The 25,916-nt window shown below is 50.9% G+C and overlaps 1 protein-coding gene across 1 annotated transcript in view; it reads right to left on the reverse strand.

Annotated features, from left to right (window-relative positions):
- LOC129641143 (protein Shroom2-like) overlaps positions 1-25,916 on the reverse strand; it is a 140,801-nt gene that overhangs the window by 39,837 nt on the left and 75,048 nt on the right. Inside the window, exons 3-4 of the mRNA XM_055565925.1 lie at positions 12,827-12,946; positions 2,990-5,199 (exon numbers count right to left, since the gene is read on the reverse strand). Coding sequence (XP_055421900.1) covers positions 2,990-5,199; positions 12,827-12,946 — 2,330 coding nt within the window. The remainder of the gene's footprint in view (positions 1-2,989; positions 5,200-12,826; positions 12,947-25,916) is intronic.

Raw genomic sequence — 25,916 nt, forward strand, 5'->3', positions numbered from 1 at the left:
ACAGCACATGATTCCCTCTCTCCCTCTCACTGCCATCTCCTGCCACCCACCCCCATCCTCTTCACCCCTTCGCTACTGACCGTGCCATTGTAACACACACACACACACACACAGTATGTAACAGTGAAGCCATTTATTACGACTGAACCAGCAGAGGAGCTGAAGTCCAACCAGTGCAGCAGCGAGAGCTCTGCAGTTTAAAATGCCCGAGGCCAACGCTGGGCAGGAGGGAAGCCCACCCACATGTGCTGCCATGCAGGGAACAAAGCCCTCCCACGTGTTCAGGGTTGCCCAGAGCAGCCCCCCGCCTCCCCACAATGTGGCACGCTCTGTACTGCAGTGGGGCAAAGAGCCACTCTGATCAAGATGACAGCTGGCGCTCCGTAGCATGTCCCTATGCTCCACTCGGAACACAGGGTCACAAAGCCCCAACCGTGCAGCTCACTTCTGCAGGTGTGTGCCTCACGGCAGCCGCGTCCCACACCAGCACACGCAGACCACCATGCCTGCCCCCTCCGAGCCACCGTACCCCTGTGCGATGCTGCCAGCAGCCAGTTTTAGAGCCAAATGAAATAAGACCCCGGCGCACAAGGCTGGCAAGAGCCAACATTCAACTCGGTCGTTTCTGAGACACAACCTTCAATTTTGAGGTTAATGTTTTAATCCAAGCAGCTATCAACCCCCAGAGACCCTCAAGGCCCAGAAAGATCTGCACTCAGTGACCCTACCGCGCATGAATCGGCTTCCATTTCTCCATCAGTGTTTTGCTGTTTTTTTTTTTTTTTAAAAATATGTATTTACTTGGCTGTGCCACGTCTTCAACTGCGGCACACGGGATGTAGTTCTCTGACGGGGGAGGGAGCCCAGGTCCCCCACACTGCGAGCTCCGTGCCCTACCCACTAGGCCACTAGGGAAGACCCTTTTATCAGCCGTTTTGCAAATAAGGTTAAAGCCCAGCTCCTGCAGTGACCTGCAATGTCCTCTCCTGCGATCCTCAAGGATAAGGGTCCACACAGTGGTGTGTATTTCACCTAAATTTCACCCTCACTGCAGGAAGACTGCTACTCCAGACACATTTTAGAATGTGGGCATATAATCATGTTAACACTGCAGCCAGCCCATTTTTTCATGCTCTGACCTGCTCTGGGGGAGCTGACCGAGTCGATTTCTATTTTTAAAGCTCAAAATGAACTCATTAAAGAAGGCCTAACCCCCATCCTTTCATTAACAATCCTTCCAGGCAACTTGGATTCCCCGGCCAGCAACCCAGCTGCGCCCTAGTCGTTAAAGGGTCCCTTCACTTTGCTGTTCTGCATAAAGCATTCCATTCAAGCCCATCACACTGGGTTTCTCTGTCATCAGAAAGAACTCGACTGTATGCAAAACACAGCAACTGTCTGATGAACCAAAAAAAAAATGCCATAAGGAGGGTGTTCACAGTGTCCCTGCCCTGGGTTTGCTGGTCCCGCAGGCAGTGGTGAGGGGCCTCAGGCAACTCCAACTGGTGACCAGCCACTTCAAGTCTGGCCGAAACCACATGCCCAACCACATTATCCGAGCCCTCAACTCCCGTAAAGCAGCCCACCCGCCCCCCACAAGATGCCTCCTCAGCGACCCCAAGTGCAAGATTCTCGTACCTTGGGGTGGGGCTTCTGTCCTCGGCCGGTGCCGCCGAAGAAAGCTCCGTGTGCTCCTCCGGGTCCCCTGCTTCCCATCGAGGTTCCATGGATGCGTCCTGCCAAGGGCGGCACAACAGGACACCCAGTCATCAAGCGGCCTCCCCCCCTGAGAACCTCTGCGATCACGAACCCCTTCATTGTGGGTGCGCCCTGTGAGCCAGCACCCACGAACTGGGTGACGTGGCCTGCGGTCAGCCCAGCCCTCGTCAAAATGACTCAAGGAGACCGCGGTCCCCTTGGGCTCCCCGGCAGGAAGCAGGACTCCGACGTGAGGGCTGGAAAGCTGTGTGACATGGTGGCCCCCAACTCCACCCAGTCAAATCAAAACGCTGCTGGTCACACGGCTCACCGCAGTCAAAGCTCAAGCCCTGGGACCTGGAGTCTGGCAGCCTGGTCTCTTGACCTCGAGAACATGAATTCTCAAAGGTCACGTGGCACAGGGCACCATCTCGGGGGACACACATGCCCTAGGTGTCCACAGGCCTTTCTGTACTGGGGGCCACACAGAAACCAGCAACTCTCTTCACACACGCACGCACACACACACGTTCATAAGTATGTAACAAAGCGATCGCTGGTTCTATTGTTTACAAAAGCCTCCGTCGGATGCCGCAGGAAATCTTTCCTTTGAAAATACACCCCTGCAGATGGAAGGAGCAGAAAAGGCAGAGAGAGGAAGACTGACTATGAACCGTGAAGTATGAATACAAGCACGGAGGTTTTTTTTAGAAAGCTAAACGTCAGCTTTCATCATCAACACGCCTAAAGAAAGTGCAATAAAGCATTGCACTTTCAGTTACACTTGCCCCAGAGCAATCTTTAAAAATATCTGATCCCATAAAATAAAAACCAAATGAGAACAGTCAAAGTATGAAGCGACATCAGTATTTGAAAAGTGTCTAACATGTGTTGTGTTAAGGGTGGACATAAAGCACCCCTTTTCATTTCAGAGGACAACTTAACCATTTTCTATTGTTCCCCCAATTTCTTCCCTTTGTATTAACAGCAAGCTAATCGAGGGGGAAGACAGCTTCAGCTAGAGATGAGGCTGGGGGGAAGACAGCTTCAGCTAAGATGAGGCTGGGAACTCGAGATGTGGGGGAAACCAGGGCACCTGCAATTGTCATGAATGTGTGGACCTGGTCCCCAGGTACCACTCGCAGGAGTTGATATACTGGCTGAGCCTGGTGCACAGAAACGCTTGGACATCAGGACACAAGTCACCACGACACTGGGCCATGCTATTCCGTGGGTGTCCCATTTGTGCCTTGGGGTCAGCGGGAGTTGCATCTGGTCCCCTGCAGGATGCTTACCTGCTTGTAGAGGTCTGTGGAAGGCGATGACCGGGACCTTTCGTGGACGTACTGCGGCCTCTCTTCCTGGTCCACACCCACGTCGAGGATGTTGTCGGCGGAGTGGTACCTCCCGCCACCCCTGGCTTCCGGGACTTTCCTCTGTTCCCTCCAGGAGGCTTGATACTCTGCGAAGGTGCCGAGCCGCTCTGGCGGGATGGGTCTCCCCGCCTTTCCGTCTTTTCCAGGGCCCACTATCCACAGCATCTCCGGCTTCTCCCTGGGGAAGCCACAGGGCGCCGGCCTCGGCCCGGGCTGGGGGCCCACGGGCTTGCTGGTTTCCTCAAAAAACTTCCACCTGTCAGCAAAGGTGCGCAGCGTCTCATCGCGGGGTGCAGGGCGCTGGTCCGTCAGCCCCACTGCGTTCATCTTCTCGGGCTCCGAGTAGGACTTCAGTTTCTGCTCAGCAGTGAAGCGCCTCCGGCTCCCGATGCGCGCGCTGCCGCTGCCACTGCCGGCAGCGCACAAGGGTGGCCTGGCACCAGGGGCCCCCTCCCAGACGCGGGGGGCTGGCTCCGGGTCCGCCAGGCTGAGATCCAGGTCGCGGCGCCGGAACGACGTGGCCCTCAGGACGCGGGCCTGCGCCTCCTTCAGGTGATCCTTATAGGCGCCGCTGGGGAAGGTGGTCTCCGGGGCGCCCACTGGCTGCGCCCAGGAGCCGTGTGCCTCAGTCTCCACGTCGTCTTCCGCCTCCCCCTCCTCCTCCGCGGAGCTGGCCAAGGTGGCCGTGCTCCGGCTCTTCTGCAGCCTGGCTCGCCGCTGCTGGATCTCATTCCTCAGGGTGGTGGCGAAGCGGTCGCTCCTCCGGAGGGGCTTGCCTGCCAGGGCCTCAGACGGCGCCGCCGCCATGTCCTTGTGGCCGGTCTCGGGTGGGCACGCCCTTTCCCGGCTCAGCGAGTGCAGCATGGGCGTCTGCAGGGGGCAGATCTCGCCGCCCCCGTCGTCCAAGCTGCCCACCACCCTCTTCCTGCCGCCTCTGTCCAGGAGACCAGCCCCCGGTGGGTCCTCGGGTGCCCTGTCCACCGGGTCTGCCCTGCTTCTCTGCCGTGCGCCCGGGGTGCCCTCCAGCCGGGACGGGTAGCAGCGGGGCTGAGGGGCCGGGGCGCCCCACTGGGGACCGGGTCTGGACATCACGCAGTAGTAGCGGCTCTGCGCACTGCAGTCGCCCCTCTGGTCTGCTGCGCGCGGCCCTCCGACGACAATGGCAGCAGGGGTGTTGTTCCCGAGGCAGTCAGCGGGGAGGGGCTCCCCTAGCCACGTGGTGGCCCTGGGGCCCTCGCGGAAGAAGGGGCCCTCGTCGCTCGAGTGGCGCGGGTGTTGGCACACGGGCGAGGGCTGCGGGCGGCGCACGTCAGTGCTCGAGAGAGAAGCTTGCAGCCGGCTGGGGGCCCCCAAAAGAGCCCGGGACCCGCTGTCGCAGGCCGGCCACCCACAGTCCACATGTGCCCCTGGAGCGCACCCCGAGCTCGCAGCTCTCCCCCCGTCAGCCCCGCGCACCGGCCTCAACAGCTGATCAGCGGGTTCGGGTCTCTTCCAGTCGCCACCGTGGGGCTGTACGCGGCTCAGGCCCGGCAAGGGCTGCGCTGGGGCCGCGTCTGCTGAGAACGTGGGGCCCTGGGTCTGCTCGTGGCTCCTGGTGGCAGCGAAGCTGTCACGGCGGAGCGGGGGAGGCGGCGGGGGAGGGGACGGAGGGGCTCGTCTCTTATCCGGAACATACCAGACGGGCCCGGAGCTGGACCGCCCGCAAGCAGCTAGCTTGGGCTCGGGGCCGTCCTCGGGGACCCGGGGCGGTAAGCACCCCAGGGGCTCCTCGGTGCCCTGAGGGTCGCCGGCCGCTAGGCCCGGCCGTCTGTCCGCTGCAGCGGAGGCCTCCCACAGGCCCACTTTGTAGAGGATATTCTCGGCTGAGGACGCGTCCGCCTTGGGCAGGGTGTGGTCCGGGGTGCTGGAGCGGGTGGAGAATGAACCGTAAGCTGAGTCCCGCTTGCTGGCACCACCCAGGCGGTCGATGCTGCTGCTGGACTTGGCCGCCGAGAGGCGCCCCGACGGGTCGGGCTGGGAGGATGGGTCCAGGCTGTCGACGCTCCCCAGCGAGCTGAAGTGGTCCGAGGTGCGCTGCAGGTTCGCTGGCTCCCAGGCACCGCCCGACAGGTCCTGGGAGGAGGAGCTAGGAAAGGAGAAGAAACCACAGGCAACAGAGGGGTGCTTTAGGGCCAGGTTGTAGGGAAGGGCAAGAGGAGACGGTGCACGTGGGCGCAGCTGCCCTCATGCAGACATCACTAACCACTCTTCCCCCATGGAGATCCCTGGACAGGAAAGTGAATATGAGTATACGCAACCGTGTCCCAGTCTTTGCAACCCCCATGGACTGTAGCCCGCCAGGCTCCTCTGTTCATGGGATTCTCCAGGCACATGGGATTCTCCAGGCAAGAACACCAGAATGGGTTGCCATTTCCTTCTCTGGGGGATCTTCTGGACCCAGGGATCGAACCTGCATCTCTTGCATTCGCAGGTGGATTCTTTACCACCTGAGTCACCAGGGTGAAGCCCAGAGAAGGTGAGCGCACCGCATCTAACTTTTCACATTTCAAAGAGCAGCTTTTCCGAGGCAGGCTGAAAGGGTCAGAGTCCTACCCACTGGATGGCTTTTCCCAAACAGAAAACCTTCAATGCTGCAGTACACTTCTGAAGACAACACCCACAGGCTGAGGGGAAGTCCGCAGCATGCAGAAGTATCCTGGATAGCAAACCGCAGCCCACAAAGCTAAGGATGGCTTTTAGGTTTTCTAGTGGGGGGGAGAGGGCAGAATTCAAACAGTACCACGTGATCCATAAAAACAATCTGAAATTCAAATTTCAGTGCTCATAAATATAGACTGAGGGGAACACGGTCATGGCTGTGTGCAGGGCTCCAAACTCAGAGCTGAGCAGCTGCCAAAGACACCTGCCCACCAGCTAGAAAGTGTATCTGGCCCCTTGCGGAACGAGTTCGTGAGCCTCTAGTTTAGTGCATGAAATAATTAATGCTATGCACTGCTAGCACGAGGAAGGCCATCAAAAGAGAAGGATCTTCAACTTAAAAAGGCAAGTTCAGAGATAAGATTATATTTGCAAAACCCAAATATTAAATTACAGGCATTCCTCATTTTACTGCACTTTGCTGATACTGCTTCCTCCCTGCCCCCCAAACTGAAGGTTTGTAGCAATTCTGCATCAAGCAAGCCTATAGGTGCCATTTTCCCCAACACCGTTCACTCTGCCACATTTTTGAAATTATTGCAGTATTTCAGAATTTTTTCATTATTATTTCTCATGGTGATTTGTGATCTTTCATGTTACTATCGCAAAAGGACTGCCACTCATTGAAAGCTCAAACGATGATTAGCATTTTTTTTAGTATTTTAAGACTTAGGTATGCACTTCTTTTTTTTTTTGATAGGACGATATTGCACACTTAAGCTCTCAATGGTTAAACTATTTATCCAGGCATGTAAAGTGCTTTCATTAAAGCTCAACAAAGCTGGAACATTCATGCTTCAAGGGGGTTAAAAAAACTGCATCTACTTGAGGTTTGAGAGGAAGCAAGATAAGAAAGAAAAATGTGTGACCTGGGAAAAGACACAAGAGTGTGAGCTGGCTAAGTCACATGAACACTGGGCTCCACACCGTGTCCTCGGAGGACAGACCAGGTCCCCTCCCAGAAATGGAGTACATTTCTCTCCATCCTGTCTCCCGCATTCCTGAGTGGATTTTTCCGGGAGATTCTAAGTCCAAGCAGACAGAAATAAAGCTCAGCGCAGTTTCCACAGGGCACATGGGTGTCTTAATTCAAAAACAGCCAAATGGGCTTCATGGAGATCCTATTACATGAAGTCACTGTCATAATGCACTCTGAGGCCCACTTTTTCACTTAAGTGTTACCGCTGGGATGATAATCTGGGTTTTTCCAAAGTACCGTGGACTCCAAATACTACCATCTCTTATGGCTGTAAATAGGTAATATTGTACTTATCTATGTAGCTGGGCCATGTCTTAGTGGCAGCCCATGGGCTCCTTAGCTGCGCCATGCCAAGACTTAGTTGTGGCATGTGGGATCTAGTTCCCTGACCAGGAATTGAAACTGGGGACCTTGGAGCTCGGAATCCTAGCCACTGGACCACCAGGGAAGTCCCAGGAATATTCAATTTAAGACACATTTTCCTTTACAGCAGACATTTAGTAATAGTCAAAAACTGACTTTGAGATATTTATGTTAGCTCTGAATACACACACAGACACACACAGTCATGCATATCACGCATATGCACACACATGCACACACACATTCACATACATATACAAATACACGTACACACTCACACAGGCACTTGTGCACACACCCCAAAGAGGCACACTACTGGCTGTTACCATTATCCTTCTAACAGACTAGCGAGGACACTGGCCACTAACCAAGGTGCCTGGTCAGCTCCCTGTGGCTAGCAGAAGCTTCTCCAAGCCAACAACCCCATGGTGCTGTCTGGGGGTGGCATTTGCCCTTCTGACCCTGAAATGTGGGCTCCAGGTAAGCCATGTGGACCAGCCTTCCCCCTTCTACCAACTCACAATTCTCAGGCCCTCTGTCTCAAAGTCACCAAGAAACCACCAGGCCAAGGCTGGTCCCAAGCCTGGCACATGGGCTGTGAAGGCCCCTGGTTTCCCCCGTACCTCCACAAAGCAACCTGGGAGAGAGGGTGCTGGTGTAGCACAGAATCCCCTAGGGAGCTTTGGCAAAATGTCCTGCTCAACACGTAAGTGACTCCTGCCTTCTAATCTGCACGTAAACATCTCTAAAGAAGGGTGGTGATGTGCACAGCCATCCCACTCAGCTGGCTCAAAGGGATTCGGCCAAAACCGATTTATCAATTAGACGACATAAATGAGAAAGCACACCTGCCCATCCTTTCTCTTGGTATTTTGTTTTGTTTTGTTTTCAAGTATTATACATCTGCTACTTAGTGAAAAAAAGTTAGAATCGTTCCAGTAATGATGCATCCATAGACTTTTCTCATCAGAAAAGGAACATCATTCTGAAGTCAAGAAAGGCACCATACAAAATAAAACAATCCACAACCTACGGGATGCAGAAAAAGCAGTTCTAAGAGAGAAATTTACAGCAATGCAAGTTTATCTTAGGAAACAACCTCAAATACTCTAACCCTATATGTAAAGCGACTAGAAAAAGGAACACACAAACTCCAAAGTTAGTAGAAGGAAAGAAATGATGAACATTAGAGCAGAAATAAATGAAATATAGACTAAAAAACACTAAGAAAGATCAAACTAAAACCTGATTTTTGAAAAGATGAACCAAATTGATAAACCTTTAGTCAGATTCAAGAAACAAAAGGACCCAAAAAATCAGTAAAGTCAGAAATGAAAGAAATTATAACTGATACCACGGAAACACAAAGGATCTTACGAGATAATTATATGAACTACATGCCAATAAAATGGACAATCTAGAGAAATGGAAAATGTTCAAGAAACATACCATTTCCCAAGATCAAACCAGAAAGTAGAAAATATTAACAAACTAATTAGCAGCAACAAGCTCAACCTAATTTAAAAAAAAAAAAACTCCCATCAAACAAAAGTCCAAGACCAGATGGCTTCACAGGTGAACTCTACCAAACTTTCAGAGAAGAGTTAACACCTTTCCATCTCAAACTACTGAAAAAATTGCAAAGGAAGGAATGCTTCCGAACTCATTCTACGTGGCCAACATCACTGTGACACCAAACCAGAGACATCACACACAAAAAATAAAATTACAGGCTATTGTCACTGATGGACATAGATGAAAAATCCTCAATAAAATATCAGCAAACTGAATCAAAAAAATACATTTAAAGGATCATACACTATGATCAAGTGGAATTTATCCCAGGATATACCAAGGATGCTTCCATATCTGCAAATTAACCAATGGGATACACAACATTAACAAACTGAAGAGTAAAAACCATATGATCATCTCGAGAGAGGCAGAGAAAGCTTTTGATAAAATTCAGCATCCATTTTGATAAAAACTCAACCACGTGGGCATAGAGGGGACGTACCTCAACATAATGAAGGCCATATATGCAAAATTCACAGCAAAGATTATACTCAACAGTGAAAAGCTGAAAGCATTTCAGGAACAAGGCAAGGATGCCCATTCTCATCACTTTCACTCAACAAAGTTTTGGAACTCCTAGCCACAGCAATCAGAGAAAAAGAAATCAAAGGAATTCCAGCTGGAAAGGAAGAAGTAAAACTGCCTCTGTTTGCAGATGATGTGATATTATACATAGAAAATCCTAAGATGTCACCAAAAAACTCCTACAACACATCAATGAATTTGGTCAAGTTGCAGGATATGAAATTAACATAAAGAAATGGGTTGCATACTAACAGTGAACCATCAGACAGAGGAACTGAGGAAACAAACCATTTACAACTGCATTAAAAAGAATTAAGTACTGAGACGTGTCCCTGGTGGTCCAGAGCTTAAGAGTCCTAGCTTTCACTGTGGGGGCTGTGGGTTTGATCCCTGGTTGGGAAACCAAGAGCCCATGTGTCCCTCAGTGTGGACAAAAATAACAATAATAATACACACATATATACATACCTAGGAAAAATACACACATATATACATACCTAGGAAAAATCTAACCAAGGAGGTAAAAGACCTATAGTCAGAAAACTATAAGACACTGATGAAAGAAACTGAAAATGCCATACACAGAATGGAAATATATACCATGGACTGGAAGAATATTGTTAAAATGACCATACTGCTCAAAGCAATCTACAGATTCAAAGCTATCCCTATCAAAATACCAACAGCATTTTTCACAAAACTAGAACAAATCAATTTTAAAATTTGCATAGTAGCATCAAAGACCCTGAAGAGCCAAAACAATCTTGAGAAAGAAGAGAGATGGAGGTATCAGACTACACTACAAAGCTATGGTCATCAAAATAGTATGGCAGTGGCACAAAAACAGACACATAGGTCAGGAAACAGAATAGAGAGCCCTGAAATAAACCCACGCACTTATCATCAACTAGTCTATGACAAAGGAGGCAAGGATATAAGAGAAAAGACAGCCCCTTCAATAAGTCATGCTGGGAAAACTGGATAGCTACATGCAAAAGAATGAAACTAGAACATTCTCTAACGTGGTATTAAAAAAAAAAAATCTCAAAATGGATTAAGGATTTAAATTTAAGACCAGAAACCATGAAACTACCAGAGGAAAATACAGGCAGAATACCCTTTGACATAAATTGTAGCAGTATTTTTGGGGATCTGCCTCCTATGGCAAAGTAAAGAAATGCAAAAATACACAAACGGGACCTAATTAAAATGAAAGGTTTTTTCAGAGGAAAGGAAACCATCAACAAAATGAAGACAACCTACTGAATGGGAGAAAATACTTGCCAATGACACGACCAATGAGGGGTTAATGTGTAAAAAATAAACGGATCCAAATCTATCTGAAAAATAAATACCTGATTAAAAAATAGGCAGAAGGGACTTCCCTGGCAGGCCAGTTAAGACTCTGCCCTTCCCCTGCAGGGGTGGAGAGTTCTATCCCCAGTTGAGGATCCCACATGACGCACATGGCCCAAAAATACATTAATAAATAATGGTTAGAAGACCTGAATAGACATTTTCCCAAAGGAGACATACAGATGGCACACGAAAAGCTGCTCAGCATCGGTAATCAGAGAAAGGCAAGCCAAAGCCACAATGAAGTATCACCCTCACCTGGCAGAAGGTCTGTCATCAACAAGACAACAAATAACAAAAGCTGGTGAGGATACGGAGAAAAGGGAACCCTTGCTCACTATGGGAAAACAGCAAGCAAGTTCCTAGAAAGCTAAAAAGAGAACTACCATAGCATACAGCAGTTTCACTCCTTGATATATAAACTGTCCCCACCCCAAATGAGAACACTAATTCAAAAAGATAACATGCACCCCATTGTTCATAGCAGCATTATTTACAGTGCTCAAGATACGGAAGTGACCTTAAAGTCCATCGACAGATGAATAGATTAAAGAAGTTGTGGTATATATCATACACACAAACACATACAATGGGATACTACCCAGCCATAAAAAAGAATGAAATTTTGCCATTCGTATCAACAAGGACAGGCCTGGAAGGCATTGTGTTTGATGAACTAAGGTGGAGAAAAACAAATACTGCATAATGTCACTTACATGTGGAATCAACAACAAAGAGAACAGAAGCAGACTTACAGACATACAGAACGAACTAGTGATTACCAGTGGGGGGAGGGAAGGGGGAGGGGCAGGACAGAGGTAGGGCAGTAAAGTACAAACGATAAAATAAATACGCTACAATGATATATTGTATGGCACAGGGAACACAGCCAATATTTTACAATAACTTTCAATGAAGTATGTGTGTGCTGTGCTTAGTCGCTCAGTCGTGTCCAACTCTCTGCAACCCCATGGATGGTAGCCCACCAGGGTCCTCTGTCCATGGGGATTCTCCAGGCCAGAATACTGGAGTGGGTTGCCATGCCCTCCTCCAGGGGATCTTCCCAAGCCAGGGATCGAACCCATGTCACCCACCTTGCAGGTGGATTCTTTACCAGCTGAGCTACCACGGAAGCCCAAAAACACTGGAGTGGGTAGCCTATTCCTTCTCTCGGGGAACTTCCCAACCCAGGAATTGAACCGGGGTCTCCTGCATTCCAAGAACACTGGAGTGGGTAGCCTAGCCCTTCTCCAGGGGAACTTCCCGACCCAGGAATTGAACCGGGGTCTCCTGCATTCCAAGAATACTGGAGTGGGTAGCCTATCCCTTCCCCAGGGGATCTTCCCAACCCAGGAAATCGAACCAGGGTCTCCTGCATTCCAAGAACACTGGAGTGGGTAGCCTATCCCTTCCCCAGGGGATCTTATGGATGCAGGAATTGAACCAGGGTCTCCTGCATTGCAAGGCGGATCCTTTCCCCAGCTGAGCTACCTGGGAAGCCCATTAGATGGGAGTAGCAGCTTGAAAAATTGGGAAATTAAAACACGCTTACTCCTTGGAAGGAAAATTATGACCAACCTAGATAGCACATTGAAAAGCAGAGACATTACTTTGCCAACAAAGGTTCGTCTAGTCAAGGCTGTGGTTTTTCCTGTGGTCATGTATGGATGTGAGAGTTGGACTGTGAAGAAGGCTGAGCTCTGAAGAATTGATGCTTTTGAACTGTGGTGTTGGAGAAGACTCTTGAGAGTCCCTTGGACTGCAAGGAGATCCAACCAGTCCATTCTGAAGGAGATCAGCCCTGGGATTTCTTTGGAAGGAATGATGCTAAAGCTGAAACTCCAGTGCTTTGGCCACCTCATGCGAAGAGTTAACTCATTGGAAAAGACTCTGATGCTGGGAGGGGTTGGGGGCAGGAGGAGAAGGGGACGACAGAGGATGAGATGGCTGGATGGCATCACTGACTCGATGGACGTGAGTCTCAGTGAACTCCGGGAGTTGGTGATGGACAGGGAGGCCTGGCGTGCTGCGATTCATGGGGTCGCAAAGAGTCGGACACGACTGAGCGACTGATCAGATCGGATCTGATGCTGCAGAGCTGAAATGAAGACTACCATAAATGAACTACACTGCAACAGGAAGGAAAAGAAAGAAACACGTGGTGACAACAGGGCAGGGCTGTCAGCGGTGTGGCAGAAAGTGAAAGCAGCTCCCCAGCCCCCGGGGAGGCGGGGGAGAAGGCAGAAGGTGCGCCTACCTGGCGTGGTACCGGCTCGGCCGAGAGGGGCAGGGAAACAGAGGTGCAGCTGGCTCGGACTGGCTGTCGGAGAACTTGGTGGCATGCCAGGAGTGTGGCCTCCAGCTCAGCTCATTCCTCCTGGGGGTAGGAAAAAAAAAAGGGATGCAGACGAGTCAGGGACATCACACCGAGGACCGCTTCATGCCTAGAAAGGACTGAGAGGCTGCATCGCGGTCGGGCGCGGTCACTTCCCCTTTAACATCTGGCCACCAACACTCCTGATACAGGTTCGTTACTGGAGAACTGGTCTGAGCACAGAGTGACAATCACTGGTTTCCAGGTGCAAACTGGCCCTCGGGCTGCCAAAATGATTCTGTTTCTTTTTAAACATGTTTTCAATTTTTTTTTTTTTTTTTTGGCATAGTGGAATCCTGGTTTCCTGACTGGGGATCAAACCCATAGCCCTTGCTCTGGAAGCTGGGTCGTTAAGCACTAGACTGCCAGGGAAGTCCTCCAAATTTCTTCGAGGTAAGAAGATAAGATACATCTTGCCTTCCCTTTCCCGTCTCCCCACCAAAAACCACAGCAGCATCTTTTGTCTTGCCCATGTCAGTGCAACTTTGCAGACACCCCTGGCCTCCTTGAGGAGAAGGTGTGGGCTGGGTGTTACAGGATTGGGTGCATTTATTTATCCACTCACTTAGGCAAACATGGCTGTCCTGTAGTCAGTGGGGAGTGTGTGTGTGTCTGTGTGCGTACATGCGTGTGTCTGTGTTAGTCACTCGGTCGTATCTGATTCTTTGCAAGCCCATGGACTGTAGCTTGCCAGATTCCCCTGTCCATGGGATTGGGGGGGTGGGTGGGTGGGTGTGTCTGTGTGTGTGTGTGTGTGTCTGTGTTAGTCATTCAGTGGTATCCAACTCTTTGCAACCCCATGGACTGTAGCCCGCCAGGCTCCTCTGTCCATGGGATTCTCCTGGCAAGAATACTGGAGTGGGTTGCCATTTCCTTCTCCAGGGGATCTTCCCAACCCAGGGATCGAACCCAGGTATCTTGCATTGTAGGCAGATTCTTTACCACCTGAACCACCAGGGAAGCCCTAACAGAGACCAGTGGACACGTATTGCTCTGAGCCTGTAGGAGTTCAATGGGGACTGTGTGTGTGTATGTGTGGGTCAGTCACTCAGTCGTACCTGAATCTTTGCAAACCCATGGACTATAGCGTACTAGGCTCCTCTGTCCATGGGACTGGTGTGTGTGTGTGTGTGTTTATGGCTGTGTGTCTGTGTTAGTCACTCAGTCATATCCAACTTTTTGCAAACCCATGGACATAGCCCACCAGCTTCCTCTCCGTCCATGGGATTCTCCTGGCAAGAATACTGGAGTGAGTTGCCATTCCCTTCTCCAGGGAATCTTCCCGACCCAGGGATCAAACCTGGGTCCCTGGCATTGCAGGCAGATTCTTTGCCATCTGAGTCACCAGGGAAGCCCTAAAGGGGATCAGTGGACATGTATTGCCCTGAGCCTGTCAGAGTGTCTGAAGTCATCTAAGGGTCCCCCATGGTGGGCATCACCATGCCCTAGACCAGCGGGCTCCAGTCCATTCCTGCCAGGGCTTCTGAATGTCACAGGCGCCTTCCCTGCCCCTGCCACAGGCACCATCATCCATGACGGCTTATTAGGGTTTGACCACACCTGCCCAGGTGTCGGAAATCTGTGCAGCTGCCGTATGAACATCACAGAGCCTCCAGGGCGAGCTGCTGCGTGAGGAGACGGTGCACACTTGCCTCTCCTGCTCCTGCAATTCAGGACAGACCAGTCTCGCCACAGGCAACTCCAGATGGGAGCTGAAGGGCACAACTGAGCCTCTAAGTACCTGATGGATGTCAAAGATTCTTTCCAACAGGCAAGAACATTAAACACTCTTATGCAATAACGAATAGTAATGAAAACCCCGAAAGTTATTTACAACACAAACCTTCTGATGACTCAGATAATTAACGAGGAAAAAAAAAAAAACCCATGGGTGGCAAAAATGCGGAAGGTGTTGACTTGATGACAACTGCCTACAAACTGAAGCATAAAACGGATGAATCCATCCCACCTCGGGAGTAAGGCGATTGTAAAAACCAAGACTGTACCTCATCGAGTTTCTCAAGATCCTCGTAAGGAAGCTTCTGGCCACGTGAATTTCATTTTCAGATGGCTTTTTCTGTGCTATGATATCCAGAACGTCTTTCATCTTCCTTCACAGGTAATTAACGAAGGGAGAAAACTAGACAGACTGCAGGCAAAGGAAAGAGAGGCTGGGAAAAGGAAAGGCCTCACACCGTGTGGCAAATTATTGCAACTCTGTAACAGGAAAGAGTGGGAAAGAGATGGTTTACTGGGGCAGTCCTGCACCCTGAGAGGAGTAAATGTTTCTCATCCTATTTTAGAAGATAATATAGGCAGACCTCAGAGAGATTCTAAGTTGGGCTCCAGACCCTCACAACAAAGCAAATATGGTAATAAAGCTAGCCACGTGCGTGCTTTGGTTTCCCCGTGCCTATAAACATTGTGTTTACACTACACTCGAGTCTACCAAGTGTGCAACAGCATGTTTACGAAAACAATGTACAGACCTTATTTTCAATTAAAAAATGCTAACCATCCTCTGAGCCTCCAGAGTCCTAGTAGTAATGCAAGTAAATGCAAAGATCACTGACCACAGAGACCGTAACAAATGTGATGGCGGAAAAGTTCGAAACACTGTGAGAATTACCACAATGTGAGACACAAAGAGACAAAGTGAACAAGTACTGTTGGAAAAATGTCACCAACAGGCTAACTAATGGCACTAATGGCTTGAGAGGGCTGCCACAATTTTTAATTTGTAAAAAACAAAAAAACAAAACGCCAGGATCTGTGAAGCACAATACAGCCAAGTATGTCTACACACGGGTTTCCCAGGTGGCTCAGTGGTAAAGAGGCAACCTGCCAATGCAAGGAGACGCAGGTTCGATCCCTGGGTTGGGAAGATCCCCTGGAGGAGGAGATGGCAACCCACTCCAGGATTCTTGCCTGGAGAATCCCATGAACAGAGGAGTGTGGTGGGCTACAGTCAATGGGATCACAAAGAGTTAAACAAGACTGAGTGACTAAACAATGTCTGTACACAGATACATGTTTCTACTTTGAGAAGACACAGCCAAGGGTCACAGTACTAATTATGGCTTTTTAAAAACAAATGAAAGCACAGTGGAAAGGGTGGTACCCACAAGCTCTAAGTAAGGAACTGGGCTACTGGGGACAGTGAAATTTTCCTAAAATGTGTGTGCTCTTATCAGATCTTCAGACTTTCCTAGAGCATAGTAAACATATTTGGGAATCAAGGGAGGCTCCCTGATAGCCCAGCTGGTAAAGAATCCACCTGCAATGCAGGAGACCCTGGTTCAGGAAGATCCCCTGGAGAAGGGATTAGCTACCCACCCACTCCAGTATTCTTGGGCTTCCCTGGTGGCTCAACTGGTAAAGAATCTGTCTGCAATGAAGGAGACCTGGGTTCGATTCCTGGGTTGGGAAGATGCCCTGGAGAAGGGAAAGGCTACTCACCCACTCCAGTATTCTTGGGCTTCCCTGGTGGCTCAGCTGGTAAAGAACCTGCCTGCAATGCAGGAGACCTGGGTTCCATCCCTGGGTTGGGAAGATACCCTGGAGCAGCGAAAGGCTACCCACTCAAGTATTCTGGCCTGGAGAATTTTCCATGGACTCGACAGTCCATGGAGTTGCAAAGAGTCGGACACGACCGAACAACTTTCTCTTTTCAGGTGGTTTGTAAGCCCCTCTGGCGGCTAAAACGGCAGGGTTTTTTAAATTTTTCTTTTTTCTTAAGAATTTATTTATTTTGTATATTTATTTATCGGGTCTTGGATGTAGCACACCAGCATCTTCATTGCATCCCGTGGGGCACACGGGCCGTCTAGTTATGGCATGAGGGCTTTCTTGGGCACTGCACAGCATGTGGGATCCTGGTTCCCCAACCAGGGCTCGAATCGGCGTCTCCTGCGTTGCAAGGCAGATCTTTAACCACTGGACCACCGGGAAGGTGGCCCCTAGGGTTGTCTGGATGAGAGAGACGAGGGCGATTGGCTGAGAGCTGATCTCTGGCATCAGTCATTGGGACCAGACTGGGCAGCAAGGCACAGGGGACCAAATGCTGCTCTGGCGCCACCTAGAGTCCCCAGGTGGAACAGACACAGGAGGGGCAGATATAAGATGCTCATCTCAGGAGACTTGTGTTTCTTCCTACACAAGATAAACACTGTGTGGCTTTCAACCACCGGGAGCCCGCCAGCATGGGGCCGTGAGGGGTGCACAGGCCACCAGTGAGCCAGTGGGGTCGCTCAGTCACATCCGGCTCTTTGCGATCCCGGGACTGTAAGCCTACCACGCTCCTCTGTCCATGGGATTTTCTCCATGGAGTGGGTTGCCATTTTCCTTCTCCGGGGGAATCTTCCCAATCCTGGGGATGGAACCCAGGTCTCCCTGAATTGCAGGCAGACGCTTTTGCCATCTGAGCCACCAGGCACGGGCCATAGGATGAGTCAAAACAAGATGCCCCAATGTGAGGGAGCAAGGGATACCTGCTCGGGGTTAACTGCCCCATGTGTATGGGTAGGGAAGACCCACACCGCAGCTAATGTGCCCTTGAGCCCTTGGGGACGGGGAGCCCCCAGAAGACATCAAACAGGAGTGGACCTGAGTGCTATGGAAGGAACACCCCCCCCTCACTGCCCCCACTTCCCCCACCACGGGCCCCAGTCGGACACAAGCCAGCTTGGCTGTGGGAAACCAGCAAGGACGCCCCTTTCCGGGAGGGAGGAGGCTGGCATAGCTCAGCCCAGAGATGCCCAAAGCTGTGCAGGCAGGGATGCTCAGGAGAAAAGAGCCCAAATCCGGCCAGGGCAGGGGGTGCTGATGCCCCCCACTGAGCGGGGAGCTCTGAAGTCCAGCAGTTCCAGAAACGCAAGGGGGCTGAGTCCAAGCCATGCCCACCCGGAGACTAACAGTGTGACTGGTCACCCCAGCAAATAGGAGAGACATCCTTTCTGCTCCAATGGCTACTGCGGCTCGGACAATCTTAAAAGAAAAAACATAAATACGAGTATTGTAGAAAACGTGGCACATTTAAAAATTAGAAGGCCAGTAAGACAACAAACAGCTTCCCTGGTGGCTCAGCTGGTAAAGAATCCGCCTGCCATGCAGGAGACCTGGGTTCGATCCCTGGGTTGGGAAGATTTCCTGGAGAAGGGAAAGGCTACCCACTCCAGTATTCTGGCCTAGAGAATTCCATGGACTAGTAGAAAAACCCGTAACCTAAAGATGACCGTGAGTAACATCTCTCTGCATTTCTTCCCCTGTTGTAGATAGTTCAAAGAGTCCTGCAGACCCGGTGGGGCCTCTCCCTCTGCAGCCTGCTGGGTTGGGTGAGCATTTCTGCATGCCACTGTCACTCTTCTAAAATGTCTTTTTGGAGGGGGCCATGTGGCATACAGGATCCTGTTCCTTGACCTGGGATCAAACCTGGGCCCTCTGTCATCGGAAGCACGGAGTCTTAACCACTGGACCGCCAGGGAAGTCCCGAAAGTGTCATTTTTAATTCGGCCTAATATTCCTTCCATGTAAATGCTGAAAAAGCTATGGTGTTGACTAGCAGAACACTGGCTTGTCTAGTTTCCAAATCAAATTATCCGTCCTAAGGAGGGTTCCCTGAAACCTTTTCCACCAGGTACACACCAAAATTGATCTCAGTTTGCAAAAGAAACTATAGCCTGCCAGGCTCCTCTATCCATGGGATTTTCCAGGCAAGAATACTGGAGTGGGTTGCCATTTCCTTCTCCAGGGGATCTTCCCAACCCCAGGGATCGAAATCAGGTCTCCAACACTGTGGGCAGACTCTTTGCCCTCTGAGCCACAAGGGAATCCCAGTTTACTTCAATATTAAAAATAATTTTATATGGCAGGTAGTCTTTTTCTTTTTTTAAAGGAAGACGTTTAGATCACAAATATTAAACATGATAAGGATACCACTAAATATTAAGAATGGATCTAGATCTTGAAAATGAGTTTTTAAAAAAGCAATTATTAAAATAAGCCCTTGAGTGAAATGTTCACAATCTCAGAGAATTCTTCTCTCAAAAAAAAAGCAATAAACAAAAATCACGTGAATGCCGGGTTATTTTCCTAACCTTTCCAAATGCAGCAATCAGCGGCTGCCTCAGAAAATAAACACAGCCTGCATGTGGTCCCCGCAAGCACGGTGGGCCTGAGAATACAGGGTCTGCAGGCTGGGAGGCCAGCGGGGAAGGCAGGGCCTTGGCTGGACACTGTGACAGGGGAACCACAGGGTGTGCGGGCTGCAGGTGACACTGGCCATGGGGAGACTTCTTGGGGAATAAAACCCCAAGTGACACTTGGGGCCATCTTAAAAGCAAGAGTCGGAGTAGACGGCAGTGGGGAGGGCCTTGAAGATAAAGGAGAGCCTGGAAAGTCCTGCAGGTGCTTCCCACTGAGTACTGGGGTGGCTAAGATAAGCTCCAGGAAGGCAGCCCCCGGAGCTTCCGGACGCAGGGGGACAGAGGTCTGCATGATGCTGATGGTGCTTCCGGGCTGGAGGAAAGCCAAAACCGCAAACACCCTTTTTATTAAGTGTTTTGAAACCAACACATCTCAAAGCACCAGCCTACAGACACTAGGAGAAGACTCTTGAGAGTCCCTGGGACTGCAGGGAGATCCAACCAGTCCATCCTAAGGGAAATCAGTCCTGAATATTCATTGGAAGAACTGATGCTGAAGCTGAAACCCCATACTTTGGCCACCTCATGCGAAGAGCTGACTCATTGGAAAAGACCGTAATGCTGGAAAAGATAGAAGGCAGGAGGAGAAGGGGGCGACAGAGGAAGAGATGGTTGGGTGGCATCAGCGACTCGTTGGACGTGAGTTTGAGCAAACTCCGGGAGTTGGTGATGGACAGGGAAGCCTGGCGTGCTGCAGTCCATGGGGGCCCCAAGAGTCGGACAGGACTGAGCGACTGAACAACAACAACAACAGACACTCAATGAAGCCCGCCCTGAGCTGCGGCTGCCTTCCTGCCCCGGTCAGGCTTCTCAAGCCTCTCCGTCTCCAGAGCTGTCTCTGCCTCCCACCGCTCCAAGGTCCCCGCAACTCAGCTCTGCAGATCGGGCCCTCGCTCCGCAACCCTCAGCGGCTCCCAGCGGCCAGGGAGCGACACCCAGGCCCCTGCAGAGTTGTCATGTGCTCCCCGGGTGGGCACACTGCACTGGCACAAGGCCTTCTGGCCATTCAGAGGCGAGCTGGGGTCTGAGATGCACAGCTCTAGCCCCAGGCTAACCACACACCCCTGGAGCATCCCCTTTGCCAGCCTCTTTAGGAGGCCCTGGCATTGCTGACATGGACCACGTCTGTCTCCAACCTGGCTCAGCCTTCACAGGACAGCTCGACATGGAGGTCGGCTTTCAGCCCACCCTCCTTCCTTCCGTCAAGAGCTTTCTGGGTCCCTGCCCATCACCCACTCAGCTGCCAGCACCCCCGAGGGCAGGAACCAAGGGGATGACGTTGGCAGCCTGGCTGGAGCACTTCCGACATACGTGAATGAATAAAAAACACGCGTCAGAGCGTCTGTTGAATGGCGGACTGTTCCCCCCACCCCCCACCCCTCTGCAAGCAGTGACCTGACAACACGGAGCTGTGGATGGTGACATCATTCTTGATGAAAGGCGATTAAGAGGCCAGTACTTCCTGCCCTTATACAGAAAGAGAAAAGAAGTGAAGATAAAAAATCCCAAGCGACCTCAATGGCTGAAAGTGACGCCAGACATCACAGCAACATTTTAGGCAAATGCCGTGGCCGAGGAGCGTCCGCATGGGATAAAAGCTTCAGGGCTGCACTAGACTGGGGCACCCCTTACCTGTCCCCTAGCCAGGACACGCGCATACTTGTCTCGGCCACTTGTGTTCCCCAGATGTATTCACAGGGAAGACCGCACAGACACGGCACACAATGAACACAGGCAGAAGGGGGACAGACCCAAATGACCGGGCTGTCTTTCTGTTAACTTCTGAAAAGGGGGGTGGGGGGCAACTGTCTCACCCAGCACCGTTGTTGTTGCTGTTGTTTACTGGATTAGTTGTGTCCCGCTCTTTTGCCACCCCAGGGGCTGTAGCCCGCCAGGCTCCTCTGTCCATGGGAATTCTCCACGCAAGAATACTGGAGTGGACTGCATTTCCATCTCCAGGGGATCTTCCCAATCCATAGGGATGGAACCCTGGATTGGCAGGCGGATTCTTTACCCACTGAGCCACCAGTGAAGCCCAACCCAGCACCAGCAACACTAAAAATGCTTTGTCCAAACCACAAATCATAGCGCATATCCCCAGTTGTTGAACACACGGTTTCATTCAACTCGATGTTTTTTATAAAGGTACCAACACAACTTTCTTGGCTACATTTCAACCCTACAATGGATATTTTGGTCAAGATACCACAGACACTCAAAGGTGCAACCATTAACATAACTAACTATAAGTAAAAAAAGGTGCAACCATTAACATAACTAACTATAAATATAAATTAACATAACTAAATATAAGCAACAGAGTTGGTGAGTTTTAAGAGTGTACAAACAAAAATATGTGCAACATTCTCTGCATGCCTTAATATATTAGAAACCATCACCTTTTCCACACCACATTTCATCAACATCACTTGCATGTTACCACTCTCTTCTTGGCTCAGAGTAGGAAACATCTCACATAATTCACCTGATTCACTTGCTTAAGCCATACACTAAATCTACATCTGAAAAGAAGCAACCTTTCCCCAAATAAAGCAGTTCTGTTCCGTGTGAGTCCCCCCCCCCCATTTTATTTAATAAAAACAAGTCTGATCTTTGTGGTGTTTTTTTTTTACCCTCCCAAGCAAGACAACATCTGCCCAATATAAACCCGTGGGTCTACTCTAGTTTAACAAGCAAGCAAACCATAGTGGCTAATGCCCATAAGCCCCCAAACGCTCACAACAGAAACTTCTCCCCTAAAATGTGAATGATGTCTCTCAGACCACTCTGCAGAAGCATCCTGGGTAAGACAGACACCCCGAACACACCGAGTTTCTGCCCCAGGAAGAGCTCTCCAGGAGGGGAAGGGGAGATGGAGGAAGGGGGAGAAGGGAGGGGAGAAGGGGGAGGGGAGGGGAGGGGAGGGGAGGGGAGGGGAGGGGAGGGGAGGGGAGAGGGAGAGGGAGAGGGAGAGGGAGAGGGGAGAGGGGAGAGGGAGAGGGGAGAGGGAGAGGGGAGGGGAGAGGGGAGGGGAGAGGGGAGATGAGAAGGGGAGAGGGGAGATGGGAAGGGGAGAAGGGAGGGGGGAGGGGAGAGGGGAGATGGGAAGGGGAGAAGGGAGGGGGGAGGGGAGAGGGAGTAGAGGGAGAGGGGGAGAAGCAAGAGGAGAGGGAGAATACGGGAGAGGAGAAGGGAGGGGAGGGAAGAAGGGGGGAGATGGGGGAGGGGGAGGGGGAGAAGGGGGGAGAAGAGAGAAGGGGGGAGATGGGGAAGGGGGAGAAGCGGGAGAGGGAGGGAAGCACCTCCAGTAAGATACACATCCCCCTGAACACAGAGTTTCTGTTCCAGGAAGAGCTCTGGAGGAGGGGAGGGGGGCTGGGAAGAAGGGGGGAGGGGGAGGGGAGAAAGGGGAGGAGAAGGGAGAGAGGGGAAGCGGGTGGGGGAGAAGGGAGGTGGGGGGGTGAGGGATGGGGAGGGGGAGACACAACCTGCCCAGTCCTAGCCACCCCTCTCCTCTTGCAGCTTCAGGAGCATCTCCGCTCATCACTGCTGGGGCCACGCACAGAGCAGCCTGCTCAGGACAGCTGGGAGGAGCCAGAGGCAGATGGCAGGCCAGACTCGACGCTGGCTCAGTGCAGAGCTCACTGCACCTCAGAGCTGTGGAGAAACCCACACATGTGGCAGGAAACCTGCTCCGAGCAGGCGTGCGTGCTGTCACTGGAGCGGACACCTGCCTTCTTGAAATGTGTCACTATGCCAGAGCGTCTGGCTAACCCTCACCACCTCCTGCAGCAAAAGCCTGCATCCCTGGGTGGTAATCTGCTCCTGAATGTGAGCTTAGCCTGGAATCAGGGTCACAGAAGGCTTTAAGGCGTCCGGCAAAGACGCAGAAAGGAACAAAGAATCTGCCTTATGGACAGTGTGGTCCTGGCAAAACGGCTCACGGCAGCGGGCAGACCACTCGAGAGTGAGATGAACAATGAAGCGGCAGGCGAGGCTCACTGTAAACAAGATTCATATTCACCAGATAAATGTGGCAGAAGGACCAAAAGAGCCATTCCAAGTGTCACAGTATAGCTTATAGCATGATACTTAGAAGAAATTTTCCATACGGTGATTGAAATTCCATGCACTCCTAAAAGGGAGCTGAACGTATGGTCATTTGCCCAGAGCGGAGGACTGTGGATGAGGTTCGGGCACTATGCACGCAGAGGTTTTTAATGCAGGTTTGACAGCACCCAGCAGACACAGCCTGAACCCAGCACTGGTAAGAACTCCCCATTCCTCAGCGTGTCTCCAACAGCGTCCCCAACAGCGAGGGGCTTCCGGACACCCCCGTTAATCTGGAAAACGCCACAAGTGACCCAGTTTGGGGTCTTAACCTTTTCCAAGCGCATTTGCTTAAGCCAGTGGCGTGACCGTGGTAGCTGCCCAGCAAAACAACTGGCGGCCCTCAGGGAAATACAGGCAGCCCTCAAGGAAATACCACTGCCCATATCCCTCCCACACCTGCCCATCAGGATCTCGGGGGCGGGGAAGACAGGTGTATGTTCCCACATCCTGAACTTCCCTGTGTGCAGCAGTTCCTTGGCTAAGAAAGAGGGAACAACAAAGCGCCCAGGAGGTAGGCCAGCGGCTCCCCCTGCTCCCCGAGTCCTCTGACTCCAGGCAGATGCCAGGATGAGCCTGGGTGTGTCAGAGGAGGATGTATGTGCACCCATGGGGCTCCTGTGACCCTTCTTTGTTCCCTGACAACACGACCCTGGGAGGGAGGCAGTGCCGGCTCTCATCTGTCCGGGAAAGAAGCTTGGCTGCACACAGACAATGATCGGGGTTCCTGTCCCCCAAGGCACTGCCCTCTGGGCTCCGGCTTCTAAATGATGACAAGATATGTGGGGCCCGAGAAACCAGATGTCTCCACTTTGTGACTCTCGGCAAGGACGAGAAAGACAAACACAGCCAGCAGACGTCACCAGCGGGAGGGAAGTATGTCAACCACAATTCCCACTTTGGGACTGCCCTGGTGGTCCAGTGGTGAAGGATCATCCGCCTGCCAATGCAGGGGACATGCGTTCGATCCCTGGTCTGGGAAGATCCCCCAGGCCTAGGAGCAACCAAGCCCACGTGTGACCACTACTGAGCCCATGCTCCGAAACAACAGAAGCCACTGCAATGAGAAAGCCCACGCACGGCAAATAGAGTAGACCACCGCCCCCCCAGCTCCCCACAACTAGAGACAAGCCTGTGCAACAACGAAGACCTAGCATAGACCCCTCCCCTGAAAAGAAAACAAAAAAACAAAAAGACCAAACCAACCAACCAGAAAAAAACTGCCCACATTGTTCACAAAGCCTGTTTCACCTTGAGGTGCATACATGCCTTTCCGCAGATCCTCCCAGAACAACCCAAGCTGCACTGGCCACTCGCACCATCAGGACCCTAAGCTGTCTTCAGTCTTTATCAGAAAAGCCACCTTTTTCTTAAGGTGCCTGGGGTGGTTAGGTACTTAAGGGTTAAGGAAGCGCCTCTGCCATCTGGTCAACCTCCAACATTGGATTACTTGTGTGTTGGTGGCTCAATGAATTCACTGTAGAGTGCCTTTATAATCACTTAAAAAACCAGTATGTGATCTTTTGTGGAGTTCTACATGGAATCTGGGTCTCCTGCATTGCAGGCGGTCTCTTTACCTGACTTAGGCACCAGGGAAGCCCCAGGCATAAAACACTAGAAAACTGCTCTTCTCAGATATACAAGTCAGAATAGTGATTGCCTAGGGATGGAGACAGATGAGAATGGGGAGATTAGACAGAGAAGGATACGGGCTTCCCAGGCGGTGCAGTGGTAAAGAATCTACCTGTCAATGCAGGAGACAGGACACTCGGGTTTAGTCTCTAGGTCGGGAAGATCCCCTGGAGAAAGGAAGGGCAACCCACTGCGGTATTCTCGCCTACGGACCCCCATGGACAGAGGAGCCTGGCAGGCTGCAGTCCACGGGGTGCAAAGAGTCAGACATGACTGAGTGGCCAAGCAGAGAAGGATATGTTATTGATTTAAGAACTCAATTTTAAAAGCACTCACAGGACTTCCTGGGTATACCTAGTGGCTAAGACTCCATGCTCCCAATGCAGGGGGCCCAGGTTCAATTCCTGGTCCTAGATCCCACATGCCGAGACTAACCTGGCACAGCCAAACAAACAAATAATAATTTAATTAAAAAATATAACTTAGTATAGAGTTTTAAAAGTCCTTACTATGTGCATCATCTCACACGCTAGTAAAGTAATGCTCAAAATTCTCCAAGCCAGGCTTCAGCAATATGTGAAGCATGTACTTCCAGATGTTCAAGCTGGTTTTGGAAAAAGCAGAGGAACCAGAGATCAAATTGCCAACATCCACTGGATCATGGAAAAAGCAAGAGAGTTCCAGAAAAACATCTATTTCTGCTTTATTGACTATGCCAAAGCCTTTGACTGTGTGGATCACAATAAACTGTGGACAATTCTGAAAGAGATGGGAATACCAGACCACCTGACCTGCCTCTTGAAAAACCTATATGCAAGTCAGGAAGCAACAGTTAGAACTGGACATGGAACAACAGACTGGTTCCAAATAGGAAAAGGAGTACGTCCAGGCTGTATATTGTCGCCCTGCTTATTTAACTTATATGCAGACTACATCATGAGAAACGCTGGGCTGGAAGAAGCACAAGCTGGAATCAGGATTGCCGGGAGAAATATCAATAACCTCAGATTGCAGATGACACCACCCTT

This window comes from Bubalus kerabau, unplaced genomic scaffold, assembly GCF_029407905.1.
Source record: "Bubalus kerabau isolate K-KA32 ecotype Philippines breed swamp buffalo unplaced genomic scaffold, PCC_UOA_SB_1v2 scaffold_78, whole genome shotgun sequence".
Taxonomy (NCBI): Eukaryota; Metazoa; Chordata; class Mammalia; order Artiodactyla; family Bovidae; genus Bubalus; species Bubalus kerabau.